We start from the raw sequence: 21,661 nt of genomic DNA, 5'->3' as shown, positions 1-21,661 counted from the left end.
GGCTGTGCAGCCCTGGCACAGGGGTGGGAAATCCCCATCCCTGGAGGGATTTAAAAGCCCTGTGGATGTGGCACCTGGGGACATGGTCAGTGGTGGCATTGGCAGGGCTGGGAATGGTTGGACTTGATGGTCTGAGAGGACTTTTCCAAGCTGAAAGATTCTGTGATTGTCCTGTCCACTTTCTCAAGTCAGGCAATAAGGGATGGAAATTATTTGGGATCTGTGTTCTTCTACTCCATCCCGTGCGTTTCAGGGTCATACCAACAGTTTTGGGTACATGACTAAAATGTGAAAAAGAGGGTTATTTGATGAAAGAATGAACTTGATGTTGACTGGAATAGAGGGAATTCATGCTCTGCCAGAGATTTCTGAAGTGATGGTGTCTTATTTCCAGCTGTTAAATGAAGTCGTCTGGGAATTCCACAGGCTTGTCCGTACAACTCTGTTTCTCCAAATTTTTCCATGGACTCAGGTTATGGAATGTTCAGCTGGCTCTCCTGGCCTTTTCTCCATGTTGAATGATAGAAAATCCAGCTGCTGTGAGAGGACGGCCAGAATCACTCCTCACACAGCCCTGGTGGTGTCCCTAACAGGACATCTCAGCCTGTCCCAAGTCCTCCTGGAGCTCCACCAAGGCACTCCAGCACTGTCTCCAGGTGGGCTCTGGAGTTACGACCTTAACTGGGATTTCCCTGTGCCCCGGTGAGGGATTGTGCCACCTGTCCAGTGATTTATTGGAATGTCAGCACGAGGCAGACAGGACTAACTGGAGTCACAGGCACAGACAGTGATGGGGCTCTTTGCTGTCTGATGGTGCAGCCAATCTGATCTGATCCTGGCTCTTGCAGGCTCACAGAATCTGCCCCACCAAATCCAGGGGCTTTGAAACCTCTGGCTGGTCCCAGTTGTTCTTCCAAAGCTATTCCTGCATTCCCATTCCAAATCAGAATAAAACAATGGAATAACCCCCAGTTTGCCCATTTGTAAAGCTGTCACTACAGCTCCTCCATTAACAGAGCCATTTGAAAGATTTATCCTCAGCATATGTTGCTTTTTAAAAGGGGCCAGATTGAGAGCTGGGGGGTTGGAGCACAAAGGACAAGCCTCCAGATCCAATTGACAAAAAAAATAATGGGAATAACAAGTTAATTTTTACAGAGCTTTTGTGCTCAGGAGAAAATGTGAAGTTGTGGGGGGTATCATTACATTCCAGTGGTGGTCAACAAACTGAATGTAATGGGACATTAAAGGAAATGGGATTTAATAATAGGAAAAGCTGAAGTTGGTGAACTTCATGTTTCACTTGTTTAATAGAGTGACATTGTATGGTGGCTCTGTTAACATAATTATTGCTGTGATACCCAAGTGTTTTACACACATTTAATGCTGCCTCACAGCATTTCTGAGTGATGGGCAGGAATTCCTGTGGAATTGTCGGGATTGTTTAAAATTACAGTGGTTTTAAAATAGAGCTGGACAAATTTTCTACCCTGCATGGAGCAAAATAGTGGAGAAATGGTGTTACCTGTTGTGGGGAAGAAAGCCTTGACTTTGCTTTCATATAACTTGAAAAAAGGAGAAATGGTGGAATCCTCCAGGTTTGGCTTCATGCCCTGGGTTCAGGTAAAACAAGGACATCACAGACCTTTAGAGAGAGGGCTTGGTGGAGTAGTCGGGGCATTTATCTTCTGTAGGACTGGATTTAAATTACAAATGGATCTACTAATGGTGATTTAATCCAGTGGTCATTTTGGGTTATCATCTCCATCTCAGAGCAATCTTGTCACTTGCAGGCAACTTGGCTCCACCTCAGTCTGGTTTTGGGCTGTAAATGTAGGGATTCAAGGATGGGAGAGGAGAAATTTGGTACAGAGAAGCAAAGAGGTGGCTGGAATAGGAGCTGGGTTTACTCAGTTCTGTATGAAGTGAAGATATATCAATTATCAGTTTATTTTATTGGTGACAAAGGATGAAGTAGGAGCTCAGCAAAGCTGGATTTGAGGCTGAAGGTGAAGCCTGGTGCTGTGCTGGGCTGGACATCCGAGCTCTGCTCCCCTGGAAAAGCAGCATTTCACATTTCACATTTCACATTTCTCTATTCCTTGGATGTACACATTTGGGGTTTTTTGGTAATGATCCCATCCCCCCCTGAGTTTGGAGCATCTCTGGCTTTGCAAACATTGATTTGCAAACAGAAACTCAGGTTCTGTCTACCTGAACACCCCCAAAAAGGTCCTCCATAAATGAGGAAAAGACAAAACAATTCTCTCACAGGTTTCCTGCTTCCAGGTTGGTGTTGTAAGGAACCTGCAGCTGTTTTGGAGGATGAAAAGCAGACTCATGGCATAGAGGGAATGAAGTTGTTTGTTCTCCAGATGAACTCAAGTGGCCTCGTGGTGTCCTCCGGAGTCTGTAGGGGGTGAGCAGGGCCAAAGCCTCTCCAAAGGCTCCCTGTGGGTGTCTCTGTTTGAAAAGACAGGTGTCTGCTCAGGAAGGCAGGAGCCTCCCCTGAAGTGGAAAATGTAGACCCCCTCCCTCAGAATTGTTGTAATTTTGAAAATAAGGGGCTCTCAGGCAAAGATATGGGAATAGGAATAACAGTTCTTTACTGGGAAAATTAAAAATACAAATGCAATAGTACAAAACAGAAAACAAACCACTGCCAGAGTCAGAACAGAGCTGACCCCCTGTGGGTCAGGGAGGTGGCAGCAGTCCCATCCCATGGTGGCTCAGCCCTCCTGCAGTGCCAGCTGTGCTTCTGCTGGAGCAGGGATCCTGGACAAGGCTGGAGTTTTCCTCTGAAGCTCCAGGGCTGCTGGAGATGGGCCTGGGCTCCCTCTGGGAATGCAGTGGAGAAGAAAGCTGCTCCTCTGGCAATGCAGTGGGCAAAGGCTGCTGCGGTGTTGCAGGAGTCAGATTGGATCCAGGTAGGAATGCTTGGCTCCTCCCCTGGGCGGAGCATCTCCCCATGGGATGATGGAATTTTCTCAGCCCTGCAGGGACACTCAGTGGCCATGAACAGCAGAGATCTCCTGGAGGGAGGATTGGGTGTGGGAGAGATAAAGAAAACTGCCCCAGGAGCAGCAGAGAACTGCCCCACCTCTGACAGATGAGGATACACACCCCAGCCTGAGACAGTGGGGCTGGTGGGGCTGTTCCACACTGGGGGATTTCACAACACACACCCGGAGCTCTCCTGGAATGCAGCTCCTGGAGGGAGCAAGCGTTACCCCCTGTGCTGTACTTGCTCACCAGGGACAGGGGTTTGGCTCAGAGAGCCTTTAGGGCCCAAACAAAGCTGGAGTTTTATCAGGTTTGATCGAGAACCTCTGCAAAGATGTGGAGCCAACTGGGGCCATCTGCTGTAGGGGGGTGAAAGCCAACAGCAGTCCCAGAATGGTTTGGGATGGAGGGTCCTAAAAGCTCATCCTAAGTGCCACCCCTGCCATGGGCAGGGACACCTCCCATTGTCCCAGGCTGCTCTAACCTGGCCTTGGAATTCCACCCCAGCCCCTCCCCACCTTCCCAGCCAGGAATTCCTTCCCAATCTCCCATTTACTTTCAGCTGAAACCCACTGAGCCATTCCCTAAGTAAAGCAGCCCCATTCCCTTGTCCCACACAATATTTTTCCCAGTGTTTTTTCCCACTGCCCGGGGCTGTGATGCTGATTCACTTCACAGCCTTCCTCTCACAGTGGCAACTCCGAGTTGTGCCATTTTGTTCCTTTTGGAACGCATTGTCTCCAAGAGGGTCCTGGCTGCTCCTCGTTCAGATTTCCCCCCGTTGGGAAAATCCCACCTGAGGTTTGGCAAAGCATGGAATTGCTGCTGATTCCTGAATTTCCCTCCTGCCCTCGCAGGAGATGAGAGGATGGGGAGCAAGGGTCTAAGCATCCATCCAACCTCGCCAGAAACTTCCACTGGCTGGGGTCTTGGGATATTTGGGAAGGACGAGGAAGCAATCTGAGCTGCAGGGCACGAGGTGAACATTTCTCCACATCCTGAATCTCTACACCTGATTAATTTTGCCTCTACATCTCCTGGTCCCAAATACAAGCCAATATTCCCCTCTGGAGACATCAGAAGAAATTGCACCTTGAGAGAGTCCCGTTACATCAGAAATTTGTTTCCTTCAGGTGGCAGCTGAGCATTAAAGAAACAATATTTTTAGCAGCAGTTGAGAGCTAAATTTTAATTTAATTTTTTTTTGTCAGAGTGTTTGTGGGTGTTTGCAGGGCCTCAGAGACAACGAAACACTGATTTTTCTGTCACACCTGCAGGGGAAGGAGGCATTTCTTACCTCAATCTCATGGCTGAGCAACCACAACACAGAAATCGATTCTTTGAATCTTGTATTTTTTTAGCTGCTGTTAAAAAAGAGAAGTCCTGGGCTCTTTCATCTTCCAGCACTAAAGCTCTCGGCTCTGTGGGGACACAGAACCTTTTTACAGTAACCAAAAGAACTACCTCGAGTAGTTGAGCCTTTTTATGATTAGGGAATTTGTGTTTGCACAGGGGCAGGACTGAATTTGGTGATTTATCCAAAATAACCCATTAAACTCAGCTTGGGGTTATGGGATCAACTCTGGCTGGTGCTGCCAGGTACTTGTAATTAATTATTAATTAATAATTTAGAGAAAAACACCCCAAATGTAATGTTTGCTGTTAGCAGCAGTCATTCCTCTGGTTGTCACCTTCCTGGATGTTTTCTAGGCTATTCAATATTTTAAAATAGCAGAAAATTCATGCTTTTTTTCTGGTATTTGGTGTTTATTTTGGTCTGGTTTTGTTAATATTTAAAGCACACTTAAAGTAGCAAAACCTGCTTTGAGTCTCCCAGAGCTGTGTACACTTCTTCTGGTGATAATTTTAATTGTAATCACATTTTGGGGTCACCTAGGAAGGATCTTAAACCTGTTTTCCTCTCTTTGGAGTGACTTTGTACAAAATCAGCTCCATTACCTTGCATGGCCACAATGTTTATCAGCAAGGTGTGAAACATCAATCCTGGGGTGGCTGATCGTGGACCAAAATAATTCCCTGCAGTGAATTTTTTAGGCAAAATAATGTGATTTTTGTTACTTTAGCATCTGATTGGTTTGACTTCAGTGGCAATGATCCATGGTCCATGTGCTGCCATGAATTATTTGAATTTAATTGCATTTATTGTGTTCAGCACTAGGGTAATGATCAGGATCTTTTGTTCTACATCTCCAGGTCCTGCCAGGCCTAAAGGGGCTCCAGGAGAGCTGCAGAGGGACTGGGGACAAGGCCTGCAGGGACAGGACACAGGGAATGGCTCCCACTGCCAGAGGGCAGGGATGGATGGGATCTTGGGAATTGGGAATTCCTGGCTGGGCTGGGATTGCCAGAGCAGCTGGGGCTGCCCCTGGATCCCTGGAATGTCTAAGGCCAGGCTGGACACTGGGGCTGGAGCAGCCTGGGACAGTGGGAGGTGTCCCTGCCATGGCAGGGGTGGAATGAGAATCTTCCAGTTTTTTTCCAAACCAATTCTTTCCATGATAATGTTGACCCTCTCCCAAAATTCCCACTGTTGAGGTGAGGTGGCTTCCTGAGTGTGTCATGGACAGTGTGGGATCTTCCAGGTTTCTCTCTTGATTTAATGTGTCCTCAGACTTTCCAGAACTCGCAGTCCTGGGTATTTTATCCCTAATTTCCATGAATCTGGAAAACCATTTTGGAATTTTCTGTTCTGTCAGCAACTGGGATTCAAGGTATTTCTGATGTTTCTTTAATATTTCCGTGCTTTGTGGAAGCTCCCCAAAAGGTTCATGTTAGGTGCTTGGATGTTTCATGACTAAGGCAGAGAACAGTTCAGGATCACACAAAAATGACATGTAAATTTGGGCTGAATGTCAGAAAAAATTGTCTTAATAAGGTTCTGGAATATTTGATATTTTTTCCTGTCGTTCATTTGTTTGAGGAGAGAATTTCAGATATTATTACCATCATCATTAAGGCAAGGAGTCACTGATGCTCTGCAATTCCAATGCTTTCTGTTTCTTTTAATGATGTTTCAGAAGACATCTGAGAACAAGGAGTCAGAAGAAAGCCTTGGGAATGCAGGAGTTGTAGGTTTCTAAATCAATCCACGCAGCTTTTTTAGGTTTTATGCTTTTTATCCCACAGTTTCAGCTTAGGTAAGACAGTGCTCACAGCCAATTAAGTTGTGAGTTAGAATGAATTAAATTTCCTGAAATGAGGCGCTTTTTTTTTTCTTTTTTTAATCCAAATGACTGTCATTTACCAAAAGCTACTTCATTTCCCTGAAAGTGCTTTTCTGTCTAAGGGGAATGCTTAATTGCAGCCACAAATCACCTCAAATGCTTTTATAGGAGGATAAAACAAGTTGAAAATTGTGCATCATTTTAAAAATGCAGGTTCTGAATTCAGGATAAGGTGCAAATTTCTATTTTTTTTTTTCCCTTGGCTGCTCTGTTGAAGAACTCCATCCTCACTGTGACATCTCCTAAAAGTTTCCTTCAGAGCAGGGACATCCCTACGAGCCTTTTTTGAGGATTTTGGGCAATTCCCAGGAATATCTACAAGTGACCATGATTCAAAATTTGGTGATGCTCTTCAATCTGAATTTTTATTCAGACAAAGCGTTTTTGCATTTTGGAGGTGGGACACAATTGAAATCAGGCTGGGAGAGCTGGGGATGTTCACCTGGAGAAGGGAAGGATCCAGGGAGAGCTTCCAGCACATTCCAGGCCCTGAAGGGGCTCCAGGAGAGCTGCAGAGGGACTGGGGACAAGGCCTGCAGGGACAGGACACAGGGAATGGCTCCCACTGCCAGAGGGCAGGGATGGATGGGATCTTGGGAATTGGGAATTCCTGGCTGGGCTGGAATTGCCAGAGCAGCTGGGGCTGCCCCTGGATCCCTGCAATGTCCAAGGCCAGGCTGGACCCTGGGGCTGGAGCAGCCTGGGACAGTGGGAGGTGTCTCTGCTCATGGACAAGGTGGAATAAGAAGATCCCAGAGGTCTCTTCCAGCCCAAACCATTCTGGGATAAATATTGGTTTATGGGATAGCAGTAGGTCAAATTGCCTTTTTTTTTTTTTTTTTTTTTTTTTTTTGACATCTAAAAGTTCCACAGATGGCTTGGATGAGTAACACAACATTTTTGGAGAGGACTCTTAGGATGTATTTTTTTCCGTGCTGTTAAACACTTTCTTGTTCTTTATAGAGACTGAATTCTGTTGGAGTAAGGCAGCCAGCAGCATTTGAAATTGAAATAAATAAATAGCACAGTGTGTGGCTGTGTCTGCCAGGCAGAAAATAGGGAATATCTGTTGGCTCCTTAATGCCACCCAACATTTCCCATTTCAAACACTCATTTTCAGTTCCTTGTAGTTTGGCTGATCTTTTATTGCCAACTGGGGCTGATTTTTTAGAGAAACATATCTGAGATACTTGTTTTTTTCTGAGAAGGAGGAGAAATTCTGGTTGAATTCTCGTGAGTTTTCCTTTGGCTGGAAATTTCTATATCCACATTTCTCAGCAAGAGGAGCAGTTGGATCAAGGGCATGGAAAATAACCCCAAATTTTTCTTTTTTGGACCCCTTGAAAGAAGTGCAGTGCTCACACTTCTGCTTCATGGTAGCTGAAATTCCCAATGGACACAATTCCAGCCGAAATTCCCAATGGACACAATTCCAGCCAGAGCTCAGCAAGACCAGCCAAAGGCAAGGGCTGGTTCCTGAGTTGACAACTCTCTCCCCTCGTGGTGTTTTTTGGGCCCCCAAATCTGCTTCTCTCTTGTAGAGAAACACAGGATGACCAAATGGGATCGGGAACCATGGAAAATAAGAGTTTGTTTTTTTTTTTTACTTACAGCTTTCTTTACTTTAGCTGCAGCTAGCTCTAAATTTTCTGTTCTTTCATTTCTAAAGTCTACTTTCCCAGCTTTCTAAAAATCTTCTTACCTTTTCTAATTCCCACAAACCGATGGTGAAATTCCCACAAACAGGAGGGGTGTGACAGGATGAGAAGGCAGGAAGAGGGAAGCTGGGAAGCAGAGAGCCCTATGGGACCTTGTGGCAGAAGAGTCTCTCTTGGCGTCACATTTATTCAGGTGACAATTAGACTTTGCATCCCTAATTCATGGAATCATGGAATGATTTGGGTTGGAAAGGACCTTAAAGATCATCCAGTTCCAACCTCAACATCTCCCACTATCCCAGGGTGCTCCAAGTGCCATCCAGCCTGGCATTGGACACTCCCAGGGATCCCAGAGCAACTCTCTTTTCACTTAAATACAAAAAAAAAAAAAAATGTTTTCCATTTTTAATCTGTTCTTAATGGAATTCTGAGTAACTCTCCCAGTCTAGGGTACGGAGGGTGCACCAGTGCTGCCATTCAACGTCCCAGAAGGATTCCTGGTGCAAATCTCACCTACCCCTGGAAATTCGTGCCTCTTGCTTGAGCCCCTTGGTCCTGTGCCCTGCGGGATTTTGAAGGCTGAAGCTCCAGAGTGGCTGCCTTGGGTGCAGAGCAGTGTGGGACTCACTCTGCCTGCTGGAAATTTGGAGAGGTCATCTCTGAACCACAGCAGATGCCAGCAAATGGGATCCCAGTTGTCCTCTGAGGCTGTAAAAAGTAACTTTTCCCACTGGATTATCGAATCCAGGAACTCCTGGGCTGTTCCCTGCTGGCAGCCACACTCTGACATGCATAGCTTGTTTTTCTTTACCTTTTCTCTGCTTCCATTTCCCTCGGCTGAGATCTTTGGGATTAAATTAAGACTTCACTGGTTTCCATTCCCATAATCAGTTCATCAAATTATCCTTGAGCATCCCAACTGAAGGTCTCCCATCCACTCCTCCAGTTCTCCGTGCCCTGCACGGCTTCATTCTTAATAATTTCTTGCTGCTGTCGAGTTGAATTCTGCTTCCTAAGCTCCTGATCATTTGTTGTTTATCACAAGTGATGCTGAACACTCACAAATCCCCCTTCAGTCAGTGCTGTCTGGCAGCTCCCTCATAATCCATGATTATTTTATGGTTCCTATCAAGGAAAACAGGGATATGGTTTGATCCTGACCAGCATTAGGTGAACTCTTTATCTTGTCCGTGCCAAGACGTTAAAACTTAATAAGACACATCAAGGAGAAGTCTGGAGATGAAGGCACAGATCTTTAGGAAGGATCTGGAATGGTGATTAATGCCAGGCACTGGGAAGCAAAAATTCTTGGTGACAGCATTTTCCAGCTCTGACCTTTTGTCTGTGGTGCAGGAGACACTCGGGAACACCATCAAGATATTGTGGGATGAGGAGTTGCCACTCCTGTTGTAGGTCAGCACATCTGAGCTCTGGTGGTTTGCATGTGGTCATTCTCCCTCTAAAAGGCTTCTTTTACTTTCTTTGGCCATTTCTGAGCATTTTCTGGATTGTAAAAGTGTTTAAAAGTTGTTCCTGTCTCTTTGCTGGATGATGCTCATTGCCATTGAGCTTATGATCTTCTCCTTCCCACCTGAATGGGGTTTAACAGTAAAATTCACATACTGGGGGAGTTTTGTGCTCTGTAAATAAACTTATAAAGGAAGAGTCAGAGATTTACTGACAGCCATGAAAGGACACAATAAATGAGTTCAACACTGTCCCATCAACCCTGGCAATGTCCCCTTAAGGACATGAGTGGTGTCACTCGGAGCTGGTGACATCAGCTCTGATATTTCTGGGATCAGCTCTGTGGAGTCTCTGCTCTCTTCCCAGAACACTCCACCATTTCCTTGTTTTTCAAAGCTGATTCCCATTCTCACCCTGTGAAATCCAGGGAATAAAGCTGCCTGGCTCTGTGCTTCCCCTCCCTGCAGCATCTCTCCCTTTGGAGAACCAATCTTCCAACTGAGCTCCAAAGGGATTCCCCCACAGAAGCTGCATTGTCCAAAGGTGTCACTCCAGACCCGTGGAGTCAACAGGGAGAGGATTTAGGGAGAAAAGAGCTCAGACTGGAAAGAAATCATCCATGGGAACTGGCTCTTCAGTCAGTGCTGGGAAGGGAAGCACCTCTTCTGGAGAGAGGAACGGGGAGGTAGAAAATGATGGATAATTAAGCAGATCTCATTGAAGGGTTTGGGAATAAGGTCAGTGGTAAGGACTAAAATCACAGATTCCTTGAGGTTGGAAAAGACCTCTAAGATCATCAAATCCAACCATTGTTCACCACCAAACCATGTCCTAAGCACCATATCCCTGTTTTTTTTTTTTTTTTTTTTGTCAGGGATGATGACTCCACACTTCCCTGCCAGCCTGCTTCATCTCCTGACCACTTCTCAGTGCATAAATTATTCCTAATATCCAACCTAAACCTTCCTCAGCACAGCTCACAACAGCATATCTCAATCCATTATGGCTCCTGATACTCAATCCCTAATTGTTTTGAAAGGAATACCAATTCCACTGCCTCAGATGTAGTTAAAGGCATGACAAGGTAATTTCTGGGATAAACTCCTCCGTGGTAAACCAGATGGCAGCACAGAAATAAAGATATTTGAGGGAGATGGCAAACATTTGGTGCTAAAATATTCCCAGAGTCATCCTGCTGCTCTGTGTGCTCAGGAATGGGATCCTGGGATGGAACAATAAAGGGTGATAAAAATACACCATGACACAGACATCCATAATGCAGGAGGATAATGGCATCATGCATAGACATTGCTTTTTTTTCATGTCTTCTCTGGATTTTGAGCTGGAATATTCTGTTGTTCAGTTTAGAGGTGGGGGAACCCACCTGTGGGAATCAAGTGACCATGCCCAGAAGGAACCTTGGCTTTTTAAAGGGATTTGTGTCATCTTAGCTTTTTTAGTGGTTATTTTATTTTTATAAGGCCATCTTCCCAGCACGTCCCAAATGGAAAAGCCAAATTTTTTAATACAAACCTCTTCCCAGCACGTCCCAAATGGAAAAAGCCAATTTTTTTTATACAAAAATCTTCCCAGCATGTCCACAATGGAAAAGCCAAATATTTTTATAAGGTCATCTTCCAGCATGTCCCAAAAGGAAAAGCCAATTTTTTTTGAACAAACAAACAGGAATTGTGCCTGGGATGTGGATTTTCTCTCATTTTATCTATCTTATCTTCAGCAATTTAATCTTTATCTCACCAATTGTTTGTATTTTTTTTTCCCTAAATTTACCCTGTGGACCTTTTCTCCTCTTCATCCCTCAAGTTGGGACAGTCCATGGTCATTCCCACACTGAAATGTTGGAGTGAAATGTTGCTCTGAAACGTTGGAGTGGCAAAGGCAACGCCAACAAATCTAAAGCATCTCCATGATTTAATTACAATTTGTCCTTCCCCTTTCTGCTTTCCAGGTTTATCCAGGAGATCGAGTTGGCCATGGAGCTGGGCCCAGCCAAGCAGTGCCCGCTGCGGGAGTTCCTCACCATGTACATCAAGAACATCTTCCTCAACCAGGTCCTGGCCGAGATCAACAAAGAGATTGAAGGCGTCACCAAGGCCTCGGATCCCCTGAAGATCCTGGCCAACGCCGACACCATGAAGATCCTGGGAGTGCAGAGGCCTCTGCTGCAGGTGGGAGCTGAGGGGCCCCTCAGGACATCCCTGGTTGTCCTTGTCCGACCGTGACCTGGTTGTGTATCCAATAAGGAAATATGTGGAGCTGCTCTGAGGGCTGGAGCCAGGCTGGGAGAGCTGGGGGTGCTCACCTGGAGAGGAGAAAGATCCAAGGAGAGCTTCCAGCACATTCCAGCCCCTAAAGGGGCTCCAGGAGAGCTGCAGAGGGACTGGGTACAAGGCCTGCAGGGACAGGACACGGGGAATGGCTTCCACTGCCAGAGGGCAGGGATGGATGGGATCTTGGGAAGGAATATTTTCATGTGTGTCTCCCTGAGAAGTTCTGGGGACACCTGCCAGTCACAGAGCTGTGCCATCAGGCTGAATACACATTCCAAGCTCCCAGGAGGAGCAGGGATGGAATCCAATCCTCCCAAGCACGTTGGTGATTGATGTGGAGCCCCACGGCTCCCTCCATCAGAAAAAGCTGTGAGGGATTTGGGTTGCAGGTGGAGTGTTTGTAGGAGAAGTCTCCTTTGAAACACCTTTTTTAAACTCCAGTGTGGAGCAGTGATAAAAGCAGCAAGTTGTCACCCCAACTCCGTGGGGAAGAGGACAGTGTGGAATCCCACCCCAAAATTCTGGATTTCGTGTGTAGCCTGGGACTGCAAGGAATGAACTGACTCTGGCTGATGGTCATGTCAAGCTCTTCTAATCCTTTGAAATTATTCCCTCTTTCCTGGGAAATCCTCTCATCAGGGATGGATAATACTGGCAGAGTCCTTAGAAAGCAGCACCTTTTTATGTGGCCATTTTCTATCCCAGTTTACCGCTGTAAAACACAGGGATATTACAATGCCACACAATAATAGGAATAACTGTATTATTGTTACCATTTCCAGAATTTTTGATGGATTAATGGTCACTAACTCTGTACCTGTCTGAGTACAGCAGGGCTGGGATGGTCCTTTCAGAGCCAAAACAAAATCAAGTTCCAGAACAGCATTTCCAGAAGTCCCTAGAGGGGAACAGCTTCTTTAGAAAGGGGCCAAAATTCTCTTTGCAGGAGCTGAAATTATGTTTTGGAGCTGCACAGAATCCCTGGATTGTTTCCTTCCCAAGCTTTACCAACCTTAATATGGATAAAGTATTTTTTGTGGCTCATGGCTTCATTTCACATGAAAATGTATTCTATAATATCAATATATTTCCTTAAAGTTCGTTCAGGGTTGAACACTCAGAGTGGCTTGGAATTTTCTCATCCAGTTCCTACAATTTGTTCCTCTTGATGGATGGAAATTATTTTGAACTGGTATTATTCTTGGTCAAACTGTCTGTGGTCAGGAGGTCTCCTTGTTCCCGACATTAGAGAAGGGTAATTCTCTGAATAGAGAAGAAAAATTGCTGCCTCTTTGAACCAACTCATCCAAATAGCTCCCTAAAATAATCCTATTGATTTTCCATTAAAAGAAAAAAAAAAAAAAAAAAAAAAAGGCTGTTTCTGGAGTCTTTCCCCCCCATCACCTCATGGACATGATGGAAATGTGGTGAATGAAGCTGTCCCCCAGTTTTTTCCCATCCGCAGTTCCTGGTTTAACCATCCCACTCTTTGCTATCCCAAAGATCGCTCTGAATCCTCTCCAGCTGTGACTGGAACGGGACTGGGGAATTTATCAGCCCCCCCCCCCGCCGATAAAGCTGCTTTGGGATCACTATCAGCACATGTTTGAGCTGAATTAGGTGGGAGATAAGAGCTTTTCGAGCACTGCGTCCCCACTGATGAATCACCCATTCCTGTAAAGATTATCCTTTAAAAAAAAAATTGTCCTCTCTAAATATTCCATTTTAGCGCCTTGTTTTCCATTCTTCCCTCCTCAAATGTAAAACACTTGAAACCCTTTTCCTTTGCAGAGCGACTGAATCACCGTGAAACTCATTTGTCTCAAAATTATTCAGCATTAAATTTGAGGCTGTAATTGTTTAAATCGATCCTAAATTAGGCTACAAGTGCCTCGACAGCTTCTTGCAGCCTGTTCTTGTAGGGCTCTCAACGAGGTGATAAATCTTCCCACCCAGGTGGTCACTGGCCTTAAAAACCTGTTGCTCCATCTCCGAAAAAATGCAAATTGCTTCGCTCTGGAGCAGCAGTGGGATTTTTCCTTTCCTTCAAAGCCTCTGTTGTTTCTTATCTCAGCACGGTGTGGATGATGCTCCTAATACTTTTCTGGCCAAACTCCAGCAGCTGAAAATCCCCCCAAAATAAACCTCCTCAAAAGTCAGGGTGTGCAGCTGTTTTGGAGGATAACGACTTGCTGGAGCTAATTACCACAGCACCCACTCCATGCATGGAGTCACCCACTTGTGGCTTTCCAAGGAGACATCCTTGAGAGCTTCTGGAATGTTTTCTTCCCATCAAATGAGTGGTTATTAAGGAGAAGGATGGTCCCAGCTAGCAGCTTTAGATGGCTCACCCATGCTGATGGCTCCACGCTTTGATGGAGGCTGGATGTTATTATTTATTATTGTAAACAAATTAATTGTCTTTCCAGGCTGGCTCCCTGCCAGCAGCATCCATTAAGGAGCAGGCATGGCTGATCCATGGGGTTTTTTCCCATTCAAGGATCATTTTAAAGCAATTTTAATGGTTCTGAGCCTCATATTTCAATTTTGTTTTTTGCAGTGTCATGGTGTTACAACCAAGATGTTTTCAGCTCTTGTTTATGTGTTTCACAACAAGAGGGTAAAACCCACCGACTGCAGAATTTGTGCTAGATCTCCTTTTCTAGCTTAAAATGAGAGACAAAATTATCTTTTGGTGGGAGCCTGAGTCCCCCTGTTGCTTCCAGTGTTTCTTCAGATAATTTCTCCTCTGGGGGGAACATTCAGTGCAGTTCCTGCCTTTTGTGGAAGCTTTCAGAAGGCTCCTGTGTAAGTCAGCTGCAGATGTGTGAGTTCTCCACCGAGGAGTTCTGAGCTGCACAAAAGCAATTGCTTTAGGCAGAACGTCAGGGTTTTAATTTATTTTAGGAACTCAACTTTCACTGGCACGTTCAGTGCATCCCAGGGCAGGGGAGTTGCGTGTGGACATTTTCAAGCAGTGCCCCTGGCAGGCAGAATTATTTTAGAATTATTTTCGTCCTCTTCAGATCTGCAGAAGCGGAGTCACGCTTCACAAACCATCCCACAGATGTGAGTCACGTCTGACCTGAAGGGAACAGCCCCGTGTTTGAGGTCTCTGGATCCCCTTAATCCCTGAAATCACTGGATGCCTCTTCCATGTCGTGTGTTGGAGTTGGTCAGGAAGTGGATAACCCTCGTTTGCTCAGTGATGAATCATTAAATTGTGGGATATTTTGGTTCAAAAGGGACCTTTAAAGGGTTGGAAGGGACCTTTAAAGGCCTTTCAGTCCAGCCCTGCTGCCATGAGCAGGACATCCTCCACTATCCTTGCTCCAAGCCCCATCCAACCTGGCCTGGAGCATTTCCACTGAGGGTCGGGTGCTAAATGTTGATGCGGGTCCTCTCTGAGGCCACCGATGTGTTTTGTTCCCCTCAGCAGGACTCTGCCATGTTCTCCCCTGTGAGGGAGGTGAGGCCCTGGCACAGCGTGTCCAGAGAAGCTGTGTTTGCCCCTGGATCCCTGGCAGTGTCCGAGGACAGGCTGGATGGGGCTTGGAGCAGCCTGGGACGGTGGAACGTGTCCCTGCCCATGGCAGGGGTGGAAGGGGATGGGCTTTAAAGTCTCTTCCAACCCAAACCATCCTGGGAGTCCATGAAGGGACCTCACCCTCACTCTGGCAGCTTATTTTCAGTGCCAGCTCATCAAGTACTCCCTAGCCCCATAAAACCACTAAAACTTCCTTGTAATTCACTTTATTTTCTCTTTTTCCCCCCCTCTTGCATTCAGTTTTTCCTCACAAGTTGTGAGTAAACCAAACATATCTGCCCCCAGCCTCCATCCCAGGCCTTAATTGATTATTTTAGTTTCCCAGAGAGCCCCGCCAGGCTCCCTCAGTGGCAGCACTGCTCTCATAAATCCTCATTTTGCCTCACAGGGCTGGTGTCAGCCCCAGCTCCCGTTACCTCCCTGGCCAGAGGAGAAGCCTTTTAGCCTGGCCACCCTCCTGGTTGGTTGAAGCTCCAGCTGCACGTTCCTCATTTGCAAACTCACTAAGAATCCCTGGCACCAGAGCAGGGCCCTGGGATGCTGAGGCAGAGCAGCTTCTCCTCACTGCTGAAAATCCAGTGTGAGGTCACAGATCCAAGTGCCACAGGAGTGACACTCATTCAGTTTTCCCTTTTTCCTCCAGCTCCTTTTTTTTCCAAGATTTGTGCAGTTTTAAACCAGTGCTTTGCCTTCGCCCGGGTTGTTTTGGTGATGGATGAGCTGGAATTTCAGGAGGAAACTGGAAAGGCAAAGTCTGATAAACTTCATTTAAAGGAAGCTGTATTGCTCCATCACCAGCATTCCTCCAGGAATGTCTTCCATGGAATCCCAGGATGGTTTGGGTCAGAAGGGACCTTAAAGCCCATCCAGTGCCACCCCCTGCCATGGGCAGGGACACTTTCCACCATCCCAGTTTGCTCCAAGCCCTGGCCTTTGACACTTCCAGGGCTGGGACATCAAAAACTTCCACAAACTTCTCTAGGAAACCTGGTCCTTCCATATCTCTCTTTCCCTAGGAAAGTTTAATATTTGCTGTTCCAAAACACACCAGAGGTTTAATTTGGGACCTTGGTTGAACTGGGCTCTCTGCACCCATCAGCTGAAGTTTGGGTAACCCTCTCACATCACAGATATTTTTCCCTTCCCTCTGCTTGGGATTTAAATCCCAAATCCAGCCTGGAACAGTCTCCCATGAAACACTTGATGGATGGCTCCAGGAGAAGAAACTTCCCTGTGTTCTTTCCAGGCTCCTCCAAAATCCCATTATTTTTCTTCCCTCGCATTTTGAAGCCTGGGCCCATTTCATTGAGGAAGAATAACTCTCATTCCCAGGTTTTGAAATGTTTTCCTAATCACAAGTGCCGCATGAGAAGAGCCATCACATTTTGAATAATTGATGGCTACTTTATTGAGTTGTCAGCACTAATTCATCCTCCTTTTGAAGTGCTGCGATGTTCAAAGGAGTCATCCTTTCACAACATGCTCATTTTTCGAGGAAAAGTTCATTTTTATAATCAGGTTTTTTTTTGTTTTTTTTTTTTTTTTTTCCCTCCCCCACTGTGGAATGTAATTGTAGCTGAGAGGGAGGGATGAGGCACCTTCCAGCACCCTCTAAAATGCCTTTATTCCTCCTTTGGCTGCTCATTTCTCTGCCTCCCTCCTCTCGCAGAGGTTTAATTATACGTGTTTTAAAAGTGCATTTTGAAATATGACACCCAGCTCTGCCGCAGAACAAAAGAGACATTAATCTATTGTTGAAAGGGAAGGTAAAAAGCTCTTTTTTTCTGTGTGGCAGGGGCTGCCCCTCCCTGACAAGCAGCGTTCAGTGGGAGTAGTTGGGATTTTGGAGGCAGGGACTTGTCAACAGGAAAATTATAAAAGGAACAACAATGCGGGAATGCTGCCATTCCTCTGGAATATTCCTCCTGGCGCCCTGGGTTTTCTCCCTACCTCTGGAATCTCTCTCCTGAAGTGGATAAACTTTGCAGTTGCAAGGTTCATAGCGCTTTAATTTACATCTGAAAGAACTGAGGGAAGGCAGTAAATTAAAATTTTCCCCTTCTGGTTCTAATCTGTAAATAGAGCCTTTCCATGAAAATAAAATAAAATAAAATAAAATAAAATAAAATAAAATAAAATAAAATAACATAAATTACAGTTTCCCTCACACACACAAAGCTATCAGAACTTTTTTTTTTTTTTTTTTTTTTTTTTTACAAATTATTTGCTTTTTGTGCTGGGATTTTTGCTTTGAGTGAGCTACAGTGTTGAGAAGGGAAAAGCTTTTTCCTCTCACCATGAAGCTGTACAAGGTCTGGTCATCCTGGGGCTGATTCAGGATTTCCTGGGGAATTCACACCATTGGGATGCGCTCTTTAATTAAAATATTTAAGGACTTTGTTTCTGTAAAGAAAACTTCTACAAGGTGTGAAAATCGAGGAAATGCTACAACTCTACAGGAGAGCCCTGGCCAGGGCTGGTTTAATTAATTAATTAATTCTGTGTTTAACTCTATTTTTTTATCATTTAGGGGTGGTGTCAATGTTGCGTGACAGGTTGAACCCTTGTTGGGCATTCCCTGTTTAATTCCTGCTCTGTCATTTTCTATCACAAAATTAAAAATACTAATCCCTGTCCTTCCAATTAGCAAGGAGATACTGGGGATGCTCCATATCCCCGAAAGTGTCCAAGGCCAGCTTGGAACAACCTGGGATAGTGGAAGGTGTCCCTCCCATGGCAGTGGGGCAGAACTGGATGATCTTTAATTTCCCTTCCAACCCAAATCCCTCTGGGATTCCATGACCCATTTTCCTGGAATATGAACTGCCAAAATGTGCAGGATCTGGGGGTTTAGAGCTCCAAGTGCTGGACAAGTCATGGACCTGAAAATAAAAATTCAGTGGGAATAATTTGGGCTGTCCCTCAACTTGTTTTGATCAAAAACTTTGTGTCTCGCCCTGGAATTTCAGTTTATTGTTTTTCTCAAGTACTGGACCAACAAAACCTTTTTTGAGGTCAATATTGATTTAGCAGAAAGATGAGCTGTTTTTCAGAGGACTCGGCTTTGTCACAAGCCATTTTCAACTTCTTCTCACCCAGAGTGGTCTTAGCAAGGATGGTTTGGAAGGACTCGGGATCTAGCAACCAGGAATGCTTTACTTTTGTGGGAACACAGCTGCTTAGCACCACCTCGAGCATTTGACCTCACTTTTGTACCCTGAGGTCTCTAGAAAATTCTCTTTGAATTCCTCTGAATTCTCTCTAAATGCTCAGCTCTGAATTCCTGTTGGTGAGGGAATGTCTCCTGGGACATGGGTGAGTGGGGCATGGAGGTGAGGATGGGATTTATGTGACTCGGGGTGAAAAACCCTCCCTTTTCACACAGGGTGCTCTGTGTAACTGCTGTGATTCTGCTGAGGGACAGGAGCTTGTGAAAGCAGTTTAGCCAAAAAAAAACAAAACAAAACAACAAAAAAAAAAAAAACTTTCTAAAGGGTATTTAATTGGCTCTTCACCTGGAGAGAGTTCAGGAAACTCCTTTTGGGAAGTTGATGTAGCCACATCCCTCAGCCACCTCTGTTCTGCTGAAGTGGAAGATCTGTAAATACAGATTGACCTCGTGTTGCAGCAACCACTGAATATTTAAAATTCCTCTTTCCTCCCCAAAAATTCCCCTTTTTTTTTGCCCAGTGATGGACCCAATTTGTCTGTTTCCCAGATGGGACGATTATCCCATTTTTCCAACACTTACCTGTTGGATGCATGTTCCCCATCAAGCCATGTGTTTTTCGGGATAAGACAGGAAAGGTCTTTTCTATGTAGGTATAAAACAAAAAGCAGAAACTGAGTAGTATCCTGGTAGTAGCTGAGTAGTAACATGGTTGTAACTGAGCTAGTCCAGTTTGCTCCTTCTGTGTGAAACTGAGTGAAATTTACTGCCATTAATTGCAACAACATCGGAGATGAATTCCCACCATTCCATCCGCGTGAGATTAACTTCTCCTTGCCTCTCTTTGCGTTCCAAGGGCTCTCCCATGAGCGATCTTGAGTACCACCTGCCTTCCCAATAAAGCCTGGAATTCTTCTGCAAATATGACAACAAATATGGCAACAAACATGACAACATTCCAGAGACAAACAATCTCCACTCCGAGTTAATTCCCGTTTCCCAGCAGGATTGCGCGGTGACCCCGCTGGGTTTGGAAGCGCTGCTGTTTGGTTAATAGATGAATGTTTTGTGTGGATGGCTCCATCCCAGCTAAGTTTGGCTGCCTCGCCTTCCCCACTGAATGCCTGCATGGATTTATCCACAGGACAATCACCGGCGTGGCTCGCGGGAAAACAACGGGAGGTAAAACAAAGCGCTCCTTCCCCGCCATCCGTAACTGCCTGGGAGGCTTCTCGGAGATGCTCTGGCTGCTGGGAAGGGGAGATGGCTCTGTCAGGAAATGATGCATAAATTCCACGTGGGAAGGGAAGAATCCATGGCCCCATCCAGCCCATTTTCCAAGCAGGATTGCTCATTACGGTGCTGGCCGGGGATTGAACAACAGCAGCACTGCTGTTATCAGACATCTCCTGTAATGAGCTGACCCAGTGGGTTTTTCACTTCCCTGTTTGATGTCTTTTATTCTTTATTCCTCCTAAAATGTGTTTTTTTGGGGGGAAAAGACAACTTCTTTTCCGTGCTGCTTTTTTGCTGGGTTTTGGGAGTGGGGTTTTGCCATCGCACAGGGCTTTGCGATGACAGAAATCCTGAGTTAGGAGCAGGTGGTTGCTAAAATGCTGAGTAGTTCCTTAGATTCCCAGTTCAGGGAGTGGAAATACTCAGTGTTTAGTGTAGGAAGCTGTGAAGTGCAGCTGAATAATTCTTGTTTCGTTTTGGTTCGGTTTTTGGATTAATGGGCGGGTCTTTGGGAAGATCGTGATGAAAACAGTTGGGATCTGAAGGATGCAAAGGTGTCCTTGATGTGTGATTCAGGATTTATCTTTACTGCAAGGCATGGAGGGGCAGGACACAGGGAATGGCTTCCCACTGCCAGAGGGCAGGGATGGATGGGATCTTGGGAATTAGGAATTCCTGGCTGGGCTGGAATTGCCAGAGCAGCTGGGGCTGCCCCTGGATCCCTGGAAGTGTCTAAGGCCAGGCTGGACACTGGGGCTGGAGCACCTGGGATGGTGGAGGGTGTCCCTGCCCATGGATAGGGTAGCAGTTGGATGGGCTTGAAGCTTGAAGGTTCCTTGGAACCCAGATGATTCTGGGATTGCTTTGGGAGTATCTGTGTCCTGTCTATGAGATTCCCAGAAAATCACAGAATCCTTATGACTGGAAAAGTCCTCCAGGAGCATCAGCTCCAACCTCTGCCCAATCCCCACCTTGTCCCCAGAACACTGATTGTCACATCCAGGCCTTCCTTGGACACCTCCAGGGATGGAAACTCCACCACAAGTCCAAGTGATCCCATTTCCACACTGCTTTAAACTGGTGTGGCCGAGCTTTCCTAGTGGAGACGGTCAGTCTGAAAGGGAAAGTGCCCTGCAGGCCTCTGGCATTTTCCAAATCCATCCCTACTTCCAGAAACTGGGATACATCCTCACACCATGGCTCCTCCTTGGAATCATCTTCCTTTGGGAATGGCTCCACCCTTGGACCTGTCACCAGGTGGGGCCTGAGGCAAGAAGAGACAACAGAAGGAGAAGAGAGCGAGTTAAAAATGTTCCAGTTTGGCTCCCAGCCTACAGACATCTTGTAATTCCTGCTTCTCCTGGCAGGATCAAAGGCTGGTGTTGCCTGTTCTCCCATCTCCCCTGCTCCGAGTCTGTCATTCCCACTTCTCTGGGGGTTTGGGGTGGTCACTGAGGTTTGATGAATTCCATGTTAACACGAACTGTCGGATCCTGGGAGCAGCCTCCACGCACGAGGAATTTCCAAATAATCCTTTGGAGACATCCAGGGACAGAGCTGTGATCTCCTTGGGCTTTGATGTGTGGAGCACAAGGCTGAATTTATTGATGCCGGCACGTGCAGCTTCCCTGAGTTTTCTCCTGTCTGTGCTTTTTGGGGGCAGGATTCAGGCTGGATTTTCCCTTTTGGGATGTGCAAAGATGCCCTGAAGCACCCTTAAATTGATCAATTTGACCTCTGCTCGTGCCATGATACAAAAATGCACGAGCATTTTTTGTTGTTGGTCAATGCCACAAAAAAAAAAAAAAAAAAAAAAAAAAAAAAAAAAAAAAAAAAAGGCAAGAGAATAAGTGAAACTACAGATTTTTTATTTTATTTTATTTTGTAATCTGCTTTGTTTTGCAGGACCCAAGGCAATTCTCTTCGTAGCTTCCAGCTTGGGAAAATCTGCATAAAGCCAAGGGTTCCATAAAATTAAAATCTGGCAGGATTAAGGATATTTGGGTTCTGTTCTTGTGTGGAGACCTTGAGTCCATCACCTCCCA

The 21,661-nt window shown here is 45.7% G+C and overlaps 1 protein-coding gene across 1 annotated transcript in view; it reads left to right on the top strand.

Moving 5' to 3' along the window:
- EXOC4 (exocyst complex component 4) overlaps window positions 1-21,661 on the top strand; it is a 309,715-nt gene that overhangs the window by 224,523 nt on the left and 63,531 nt on the right. Inside the window, exon 11 of the mRNA XM_068189371.1 lies at window positions 11,343-11,562. Coding sequence (XP_068045472.1) covers window positions 11,343-11,562 — 220 coding nt within the window. The remainder of the gene's footprint in view (window positions 1-11,342; window positions 11,563-21,661) is intronic.

The sequence above is a fragment of the Anomalospiza imberbis genome, chromosome 5 (genome assembly GCF_031753505.1).
Source record: "Anomalospiza imberbis isolate Cuckoo-Finch-1a 21T00152 chromosome 5, ASM3175350v1, whole genome shotgun sequence".
In the NCBI taxonomy this organism is placed as follows: Eukaryota; Metazoa; Chordata; class Aves; order Passeriformes; family Viduidae; genus Anomalospiza; species Anomalospiza imberbis.
Note: the sequence above shows the minus strand (reverse complement) of the source record. Positions and strands in the feature narration are given on the sequence as shown.